This window comes from Tyto alba, unplaced genomic scaffold (genome assembly GCF_018691265.1).
Source record: "Tyto alba isolate M040663 unplaced genomic scaffold, T.alba_DEE_v4.0 Super-Scaffold_12, whole genome shotgun sequence".
In the NCBI taxonomy this organism is placed as follows: Eukaryota; Metazoa; Chordata; class Aves; order Strigiformes; family Tytonidae; genus Tyto; species Tyto alba.
In genome coordinates, this window is record NW_024881274.1 from 1580050 (window position 1) to 1590827 (window position 10778).

General features: G+C 53.7%; 2 protein-coding genes across 2 annotated transcripts; both read left to right on the forward strand.

The window, feature by feature from the left end:
- Positions 1-239: 239 nt before the first annotated feature.
- Positions 240-6449, forward strand: CCDC103 (coiled-coil domain containing 103). The gene is made up of 3 exons (XM_033006608.2): positions 240-797; positions 4124-4256; positions 5811-6449. The coding sequence occupies exons 1-3, from the start codon at positions 655-657 to the stop codon at positions 6282-6284; spliced, it is 750 nt and encodes a 249-aa protein (XP_032862499.1). The 5' UTR covers positions 240-654; the 3' UTR covers positions 6285-6449.
- A 1857-nt stretch (positions 6450-8306) lies between these two features.
- FAM187A (family with sequence similarity 187 member A) lies at positions 8307-9551 on the forward strand. The gene has a single exon (XM_033006605.1). The coding sequence runs from the start codon at positions 8307-8309 to the stop codon at positions 9549-9551; it is 1245 nt and encodes a 414-aa protein (XP_032862496.1).
- Positions 9552-10778: the final 1227 nt, after the last annotated feature.

Here is a 10778-nt window from a genome sequence, read left to right on the forward strand (position 1 = left end):
GCCGACACCGCCGCGGAAGGCCCCCGGGGCTGCCCGCGCCGCCTGTCACGACAGAATTCCCCCTGTCGGCCGTCAGCGCCGCGCCCCCGGGAAAGGGCCGGTCAGGGCGGGAGGAGCCCGGGATGGTCCCGTCGGGGTCCCGGGGGCCGCGACCCGCGCTGGGCCGGCGGGGCCGGTTCTGTCAGGCGCGGCTGGGGCAGCCCCGCCGGGGCCTCGCGAGCGCTGCCCTGTCTCTATGGCGACGGGAGGGCCGCCCGCGCGCGGCGGCGGGGCTGTCGCGACAGGGAGGGGCCGGCGGCTGTCGCGATAGGAACGAGGTTCCCAGCTGCCATCCCTGTGCACGGCCTGTTAGGGCTTCCACAATAGGAGTGGAGTCCCCAAGGCCAGGACTGTCTCGATGAGAGCGGGATTGTCACGACAGTAGTGAGGCCCCTGGGGCCGGTCCTGGCAGAACTGTCGTGACAGGAGTGGGGTCTCTGAGGCCAGCCCCATCAGGGCTGTCACAGTAGGAGTGGGGTGCGCAAGGCCAGCTCTGTCAGGGTTGTCGCGACAGGAGCAGGGTTCCCGCGCACCCAGGGGTGGCCCCGTCGCCCGCGTCGCCGTCCCCGTCCCCACAGGCCTCAAGTGCTGCCGGGGGGTCCCGGCCCCGCCGCGATGGAGGCAGCCGCAGCCCCCGACCCCGCGGCGCTGGAGCGGGAGCTGCGGGCGGCGGTGGCGGCCGACGAGAGGCGGGAGCGGGAGAACGACGCCAAGCTGCGAGCCGTGCGCCAGCGCGTCCCCTCCTACGAGGAGTTCAGGTCCGACGGGGGACACCCGGGGCGGGGAGGGGGGTTCGGGTGCTTCCCGACCCCAGAGGGCTTCACCGGCGCCAAAGCTTCGCTTGGTGCCGGGTGCTCCTGCCACGGGGCTGACCCAGCCGCGCGGGTGAGTTTTGGAGCGCTTTCTTTTGGAGCTCTTTCTCTTGCTTCAGGGCCTTTTAAGACACGAGGTCACCCATTGGGTTTTGAGCTCAAACTTTGAGAGGGGACTGAGCTGATTATCTGTGCTTTCTGCTCCAGCTGACCATGAGTGTCGCTTGACACGGACAGCAAACCCAGTTTCAGGATTCCCAGAAAGGCCGTGGCCCTGTGGCGCAGGTGGGGCAGAAACAGCCTAGTTTAAGATTTGGCCCCGAGGAATCACCAGGGTGACATGTGTGGGCTAAGATCTCAGCTGTTCCTGCCTGGAACAGCCAGCTCTGGGGGAGGTCCTCACGCTGGCCAAGCTGTGGCCAGCAGTGGGATGGCATGCTGTCCCCTTTCCAGCACGCTGTCCCCTCTCCCCATTCCCTGGCACGGCACCCACCCCCCAAGCCCTGCCCGCCCGCCCTGCCCTCCCTTTCCTCCCTGCACGCCCCGTGCTGTGTGGTGGTGTGTGGTGGTGCACCCTCACGCACGTGGTGGTGCAGAAGAGGGTGATGCGTGTCCCCGTGCACCCTGCCCAACATGTTCATGCTCCCAAGCCTGTCACTGCTTTGTCCAAGGTGGTTTGGGAGCAGGTTTGTGGCCCAGGAATGGCAGGGATGCTCTGCAGAGGCAGTGCAGGGCACTCCCAACACCCACACAAGTCCTGGATCCACCTATAGATCCATCTGGGTGTGATAAATAATAGCAGAATTTTGCTTTCGCTAAAAGTAATTAAACAATTACTTTTATTGAGTTAGGCTAAAGCTATTACTAGTACAACGATCCAAATTTTAAGAAAAGTAAAAGAATTTACTACTGGGAAAAGAAAAGGGGGGGAATTGATCTGAGGAAACACCAACCCAACAGCCCCCCCCCCCCTTCTTGGGATGCTCACCAGATGGTCCATATCAAAGGATGGTAACTCCTTTGCAATGGATTGAGAAAGAATAGGATGGGCCATCCCTGGTATCTCTTGTCCTTGAGATAAGAGAGGAACCGAAACCACTGAGCCATAAGTAAGGGTCAGCTAGCGAACACAGTGAAGAAGACTACGAGCCTTCATCTGCAGACCCCTGCCCACGACCACCAGGGAGCACTGAGCAAGCACAACAGGAGGAATTTGGGGTGGGGGGATATGTTAATGATTTCTCGGAACTAATTGTAATATTCCCTCCCTGTCCCCAGAGTAGTGATGCATATGTATTAGAGTAGATGAATATGTAACCTTTTATACAATAAAAGGGAGCCCCTTTGGCTCCAGGGCGCACCACTGCGCCCAGCGCTGTATTCTTTGCTCCACTGACTTTGTCCCCAATAAAACTATTTTTTATATGTACGTGGGCTTGTTTCTCACATGGGGAAGTCCCTCTCTCTCAACATCCACAGATGGATTTGTAGGTGGATCCAGGACTTTGACCGCCCCTTGGTAGACTTATACAGGACTAGATCAAATTCCATTCACAGCTTCATCTCCACCTGCATTCGGTCATATCATCTGATCCCTGTAAGGCAGGAAAACACTTTAAATGGCATCTTCTCCCCCAACCTTCTTGCGAATCCCTATGAAAGGATTCCTGAGTGGTTTTAAGCTGTTTTATCAGTGTGTTGGCAACAGTAGAAGTAATCTGTGGGACGTAACGGAGCAGCTCCTCTCTGTGGGTGCAGTGCCTTTTCTCGTGTAGCCCACACTAGCATAGGAGCAAAGAGCTGGGCCCCTTCAAGGATATTCTGCTTGTTATTGGGAGGACCAGCAACAAGGGATGAGAAGAACCACATGAGCCACTGAATCTGGGCTGCTGTAGTTAACCACAGATGTCAGTGTAATAAAATACTGAATTCAAATGGATCACATACCTGCCCAGCGTGCTGCAAGCTATGAAACAGCGATGAATCCAGTCTCTAGGTGCTGTAAGAATTTAGGGTCTTTCCTCTGGAAGCCCCAAAGCCACAGAAACTTCACTGTGCTGTAAGAAAAAGGCAGGAGGAAACAACATTCTGCCAGTTCCTCAGGCTCTGGCTCCAGAGGGACTGTTGGGTAGAAATGCCCAGTTCCTGGGGAGCAAGTCATTCCCCGTGCTGGGGAGGAACCACGGTGCTGCAGCCTATGGGGAAATTCCTGCTTCGTTGGTCCTGCCGATTGGATTAACAGAGTGTGTGAGGTGGATGTGCCTGTCAAGTGCCTGGTGCTTGAAAAATCTGCTTTCCTCTGACTCATCTCTGATGCTTCACAGTTCCAATTGAATCCTGATTTTGTTTGATAGAATCGTAGAATGGCTTGGGATGGAAGGGACCTTAAATATCATCTAGTCCCACCCCCCCCACCCCGGGCAGGGCCCCCTTCCCCCAGCCCAGGGGGCTCCCAGCCCCGTCCAACCTGGCCCTGAACCCTTCCAGGGAGGGGGCAGCACAGCTGCTCTGGGCACCCTGGGCCAGCGCCTCACCACCCTCATCACAAACTATTTCTTCCTTGCGTCCCATCTAAACCTGCCCTCTGTCAGTTGTTCCTTGTCCTGTCACTGCAGGCCTTGGTAAAAAGGTTCTCTCCGTCTTTCTTATAAGCTCCCTTTAAGTACTGGGGGGGCTGCAAGATGATCTCCCCAGAGCCTTCTCCTCTCCAGGCTGGACAGCCCCAACTCTCTCGGTCTCTCTCCACAGCAGAGCTGTTCCAGCCCTTGGACCATTTCTGTGGCCTCCCCTGGACCCGCTCCAACAGGTCCATGTCTGGCCTGTGCTGGGACCCCAGAGCTGGACACAGTGCTCCAGGGGGGTCTCGTGAGAGCGGAGCAGAGGGGAAACATCCCCTCCCTCGACCTGCTGGCCATGCTGCTTTTGATGCAGCCCAGAATGCAGTTGGCTTTCTGAGCTGCAAGCGCACATTACCAGGTCATGGCCAATTTTTCAGCCACCGGGACCCCCAAGTCCTTCTCTGCAGGGCTGCTCTCAATCCCTTCATCCCTGAGTCTGTATTGCTATTGCAGATTGCCCCAACCCGGGTGCAGGACCTTGCACTTGGCCTTGCTGAAGTTCATGAGGTTCACATAGGCTCACTCCTCCAGCCTGTTCAGGTCCCTCTGGATGATATATATGGCCCAAACTCAGAAATTGCCTCAGAGAAGAAACTCAAAACCTCAAAGTATTTGACCATGCTAAGTATCTCATCCCCTTTTTGTTGCCTGCAGGAACATTGTGCTGGCATCACACCTGAAGCCTCTAGAGAAAAAGGACAAGATGGGTAAGAGGAGGAATGTGCTGTGGAATCCCTGTGCAGCCCACACCAAGGCCCCACAAGCCAGTGATGTGGAAATACCCCAGGTGAGGATGACGCTTCCCGGGACTTTGCCCACATATAAAAATTACTCCAGAATAATGTGGGTATTATTTTAAAATGTGAGAGTTATTCATAAATACCTCTGCGTGTGAGCAAGCCCTAAAAGTCCCCAAGAACATTGGTGTTTAGATAACTGCAGAGTTCAGTCTTGGCCCCTACTTTGCAGCTGATAAGAGCTTGCACCAGCTGCTTCAAGAAGAGTTTGCTTCAGCCCTGCAGGAATCTAAAACCAGCTGCACAGTGTCGGACCAGAGCTCCCAATGCCCTGCCTCTGATGGTGGCCAGTAACAGATTCTTGGGGAAGAGTGCCCTCCCTTGACCACACTCTTCCAGCTGGCTGCAGTTCAGAGACCGAGAGCCAGGGTTGTGCATCTGGATCATCACATTTAGTAGCCACAGACTGCAGATCTTCTGTGAACGTAGCCAGTTCTCTTTCACCCCATGGTTTAATTATGCATGATATGGAAAAGTGCTGTTTTGTTTTAAACCTTCTGCCTGATGAGTTCACTGGGTACTCCTTCGCTCTTCAGCTGTGGGAAACAGTGACTAAACATTTTCTATCCAGGTTATTTGTGATTTGAGTGACATCTGTCCTGCCCATTCCAGTGGATTCTGCCCATGCTGGAGAGTCCTGGTCACTGGACATGTAACTGGGGATGTTTCCCATGGATGTTTCTCATGGATTTTTTTGACACTGAATTTCATTTGCCTGTTCATTATGAGATCTTTTTGCAACTCTTGTAGGCAGCTTTGTTTTTTCTTAGACTGAGCAATGATCTCCCCAGAGCAAATTCTGTTCCTAATCCCGTTAGCGCTTGGGCTCTGATCTGCATGGTTTCTCCATTCTGTGTTTGGACACAGCCTGATGTTGCTGTGCCTTGTTCTCGCAATCTGTATAAAAGCCTAAACATTTTAATCCTCCTTCATTCTGTGCGTCAGTTAAGTCAGCAGTGATGAGTTCAGCAGTTCAATTACACAGTGTATAAAACAGGATTTCCTTTTATCTGGAGATGCCACATTAAGCACAGATCCATATGAGCGCAGTATGTTACAAGACAGTGTGTTAGGGCCATCTGCATATTTTCTGGTGTTACATATCATATCTTTTATCTCCTCAGTCCTTTGATTTGCCTCACAGTGCTCAAGATGGAGCAGAGGTTTTCACTGAACTACCCCCATCTCCAGGAGATCCCTTCCCGAGCAGTGATGATGGATCCAGACTGGGCAGCGTGTCTGGTTCTGGTTAGGGTTGGGGTTACTCCACTACTGGTCTGTGTTCATCCACTCTGGGTTTCATGCCTCATCCGTTTTTCCATTATTTTCCCCTGAAGTTCTCTGGTTTTTATGGGGCTTGAGGAACCTGGAATTTCTTTGTCTTTATGTTTTGCCACCTCACAAGCTTTATGCAGCCCATTGTGCTATCAAAGCCTGTATTAAAAACATCTCAGACATCCACAGGTTGATCAGGACCAGGGAAGGATAAAAATTTTCAAGTGGGAACAAAACAAAATAAACTGGATAACTATTTTTTCCTTCAGGAGCTGGATCAACTGCCCAGAACCTCTGCTGAATTTTACAGAGATTGGCGCAGATGCTTAAAAAGCGGAAAAGAAAAATACCAGTTTTTGCTTGAGCTTGGGGGGAATGCCTTGGGCAGAATTTTTCAGGCTGACTTGGGCTTTGGCCTCCTGGGTGAATTCCTTACGGTGCTGGCAGAGAACGTCTGTCGTGAAGACAGAGATGCCATCCTTCAGATCTTACAGAGTCTTTCAGGCACCAAGCGCTTCGGGTTAAATGTGGAGCTTCTGAGCAAATCGGAGAAGGAGAGCAGCAGGGATTTGTTTAGGAAGCTGTGGAGCATGAGTAGGGATTATTGGATGTCTGGCGATCCCAGCAGCCCAGCCAGCTGTGAAGCAGAGGGAGAAGCCCACCTCATGGACACCAGCTTGCAAAAGGAAGCCAAGGAGGAAAGGATAGTGATGGAGCTGATGAAATGTTACCAGGTCAACTGAAGGAGCAGAAGCGCCAGGGTCGTGCAGAAACAAAATGCAAAAGAGGCTCAAAGCTTGACTTTGGCATCATTATGTGAAATGAATAAATCGGATACTTCTGGAGCATTGTTGTACATTTTTCTGTACCTGGGAGCCACCCAGAGCAATAAAGGTTTGTTACCAAGAGGACTGTGTTGTGATCTCTGGGGCAGGGTGTCCTCACAGAACAGCTCTGTGAGCGTCTCTTAGATGAGAACCACCAGGGGGAAAAAAGAAATTTTGAAGGAAACCAAAACCCAAATAGTCCTTCCCCTTTGTCATCTCTGTCGTCACTCAGGGGATTTGATGGAGATAGAAGTGCTGTGCAAGGTGGTATATCTGGGACTGATCTAACCAGCTATTTTATTACTATTATTTTACCTCAAACAGCAGGGCACAGGGTATACCTCAGAGATCCTGTCACCTCATGGTCCTGTGATCTCAGACACTATCTGGTTTGCTGAAATTTCACATAAATTGAAATTTAGAAGGAACTGGCAGGTATCAGTACAACAGAGAAACTCCAGAGCTGCCCAGTACTGTGTCTAAATTGAGTTGCACTTTTGTTCTGGCTGCAGAGCAGAGACCCTCATATGGCACAGCTCAGCACCTACCCACCAAGCTCTCTTGCAGTTCTGGTCTGGGAGGATCCTCAAACTTCTTCAAGTGTGCTGAGCAGCCCCGTGTATGTTACATTGCTCAGACTGCCTTGAAATCAGCTCAGAAACAACTGCCAGGTCCATTTTGTTCCAAAACCCATCTAGCAGAGCAAAAGGTCACCCTGGCACACTATTCCCACCCCTCTCCCACCTTCTCTGTAGAAACAACTAGGCACCTAATTGCAGACTTCAGATTCATCTCTGAAACCTGGCACTTGAATGTTGGGTTTTGTGGCATCTATCCTGGGGACACCTGTGTCCCTGCAGGCTGTTGCGGGTGCCATTCCTCTTGCCTTTGCATAACACTTGCAAACCTGAGGACCTGCAGAAAGCCAAGAGCTGAAGCCTTAAACAAAACAAGATGATCCTGGAGTTACCCAAGATCAGGATGGAGGATGTTGATGCAGGAACAGCCCCAGCAGGACAGTTACAGCTCTGGTGGGAACAGGCACGGTGCTTTCAGCAGTCCCAAGGCCCAGGGCTTGCACTCACATCTTGTGTCAAGGATGGGAGCAGCCTGCTGCATCCCCCTCACTTGGGGAAAGGCAAAATCCCCGCTGGTTTGGTGAGAAAACTCATGAGAAATGAAGTACAGGAGAGGTTGTGTGAATGTTTATGGGAGGGCGGGCTGTTAGACCTGCTGGGATCCGTTTCCCAACAGTCAGTTCATGGTCTGACTGGAGCGTCTGCTCGAGAAGCGCCAATAGGTGAGCTGAGGGTCTGGCCAGAGTCAGTGGGGAGCAAACAGCTTGTCTTCACCGTAGGAGAGATGCACTGGAGGCCTCAAGGCTTGGTTACAGCATCAGACAGGGCAAGGGTGATGTGGACAAAAAGCCTCACTCGCAGAGGGTCTCCTCTGGATTCTTTGTGCTTAGAGGGGTCAGAGCAACAATCAGCATTTATTGCATGGGAGTCTAAAGAAGGTGGCAGTTCCCTTGTTCCCAGCACACTTCCCATCCCCGTATCTTCCCTCCGCCCCTGTGCTGCACGAAGGTCCTGCCCACCCGTTGCCTGGGGCACAGCTGACAACATTCTAGAGAAGCTGGAGGAAAGGAGAGGTTCTAGAGCCTGTGCCCAGGGGGACCACCTGCACAGGTGAGGGATGGAGTGCTTCCCAGCAGATATTCAGCTGGGATGGGATATTTCAGCCACTGTTTGATCTCTGCTGCCAGCCACATGCACTGCAGGCCGGGGGACAGTTGCAAACCCCGTCTTTGGTGAGCGAGCTGGTGTGTGCATTGTCCCTGCCCGGCGCTGGCACTCCTAACCCCATGTGTGGTTCCTGCCACCCCCGCCGAGGACGTGGTGGCTGGGTTAGTTCTGCTGACTGCAGAGACCAGCAGTGATGGAGGCGAAGCTGCCGGGAGCTGCCACTCTCCTCTGCCTGGTGGATGTTCTCCATGCCTTTGCGATCGAAGAGAAAGGAGATGTGTTCAAGAGAATGGCTTGTCCTTCTTTCCTGATGTTTGACAACGCCGCTTATTTGGCTGACATGACCTTTGAGCTCCCTTGCAACTGCAAGCCCGAAGAGGTCTCTTCTGTCGTCTGGTACTTCCAGAAGGACATGGGCAGCCACAAAACCACGGTCCTGACGGACTTTGCCGGCACCGTGGTTGTTGACTCGGGCCACATTCGCACGGGCAGCAATGTGCTGAAGCGTTTCAGTATCCGGATGTTCAGTCTCATCGTCTTCCGAGCCCAGGTGACGGACTCGGGACACTACCTGTGCGGCACTAAGCAAGGGGACTTCTTTTATGCCTACGACGTGGACGTGCAGCCCACCAAGGACATCACGGTGGCTTTTGTGGACAGAGGCCAGCACGTGCAGGATGACTACACGAAGAAGCTCTTCAGCCTCTTCACCACCTTCTGGGACTGGACCAGGTGTGACCGCTGTGGAGTGAGGGGCGAGCAGCGGCGCATCGGGCTCTGCTACGTGCAGAGCGCCCAGCTGCACCCCCGATACCGCACGGCTGTGCCCAACGTCACGTCCTGCGGCTCAAGGGCTGTCCCTGCGCGCTTCCAGCACCCCGTCCACCTCCGGACACCTGAGGTGGCCATCCGAAGTTGCCTAACCCCTTGCCTGAAGGAGAAGGCCCCCGAGGAAGGCGTGCTGTCCATCTCCAACGTCATTGCCAAGCTGGGCGAGAAGCCCTGGCTGCCCCGCGTCCCCGTGCAGTTTCACCAGCAGGCCGTTGGAAGCCGCCTGATCATCGCGTGCCCAGGAGCCCGGCCTGAGCACGCCGTGGCCTGGGACAAGGACTTCGTCCGGCTCTACCGCTCCCGCTACCTCGTCGGCGTCACCAAGAGCACGCGGGTCTTCATCGACCACGGAAACCACCTGCACATCCAGCGGGTCCGGATCAGAGACAGAGGCACCTACTACTGCTGGCGGGAGGGCGAGATGGTGGCCGGCTTCCGGCTCAGCGTGGCACGGGAGCAGCGGCGCCGGCGGGTGCTGGGGGACCCTGAGACAATCTACGCCCTCAAGATCATCGGCGTGAGCTACGCCGTCATCAGCATCATCTTCCTCACCACCCACGTGGGCCGCTGCTGCTGGCGGGTGTTCGGGGGCTCTGCCAGGACGTAGTGTCTCCACCGCAGCCCCAACCGGTCACTCTTACACCTCGGACCATCCTCCCGCTAGAAATTTCGAATGTTCTGACCATTGGAAATCAAAATGCTGCCAGCGCCCGCTCACCCTCCCTTTTGGGTCAAGTGCATGACAGCGAGGACCAGTGTGGGAAACCCCCCGTGCTGCAGACTGGCACGGCTTAGCAGGGACAGGCGGGGATTTCACACCGCCACAAATTGTTCCTGGCTCTGCTGCTGGCTTGCAGCGGGGTTTTAAGCTCTATATAGTCCTTTTCGAAAGAATACTTGGAGTTGTTGCAAGATCTCCTGGCCAAGCTGTACAGAGTTCTCAAACCGCATCAGTGATTTATGAGAGCTGTTTTTTAAGAGGCTGCTAAAAAGACCCACCAAACTATTTTAATCCAATTAATTCTTGCTTTTCTTACCCTTTTTCTTTACTTTTTTTCATCGCTGAGAACTTTGAGTGCCAAAGTTTCAAAACATTTAATGCGCCTTTGAGTTCCTTAGCTGGAGCAAACCCATTTTTTACATTTTTGGTTTAAACATTTTTTTACTTTGGAAGGAAAAAAAAAATCTTTTTCAAATTAATCTGGTGATTTTCTTCAGAAATTTCTCTGAAAAAAATATTTTTTTTTTTTTTTTTTTAGCTCACCTGACTTGTGAGTCAATATTTATGCCTGACAAAATTATTATGCATGTCATGCAAAGAGGATGTCACCTCTACAGGGTTTAGGTGGCCACTCGTTTGCTCCTCGGCGTGGAGCAGCACTTCCCCGCGGGACTCATCTCCGCTTCTTTTTTCAAGGATGTGGCTTGGGGACCTCAGCTTCCCCAGGGGAGATGCTGCCATCCGGGGGCAGCACCGAGGGCCCAGCGATGCTCAGGCACTTGAGCCATGGGCAGGATCCCAAATCCACCGTCAGTCCCGACAGCTGCAGCCGATCCCAGGAGCTCCCCCGGAGCCGCAGCCGGGTCTGTGCAGGGAGGGACCTGAGTCGGAGGCTGAAGGACCCCGAGCAGATCCCTGCTTCCCCCCCTCCTCCCCGGGAAGAGGGTCTCTCCCGCTGCCAGCTCAGGAACGGGTTATTCCCACACCCACTTCCCCTGCGTTGCAGTCCCTTACGGGTGCTGATCCATGAAGCGTTGGCCATGCCTTGGGCTGCAGCACTGACCTTGCCTCCCCCGGCAACTTCGAGCCCGTTTTGGGCTCCCGAAGGGCCTC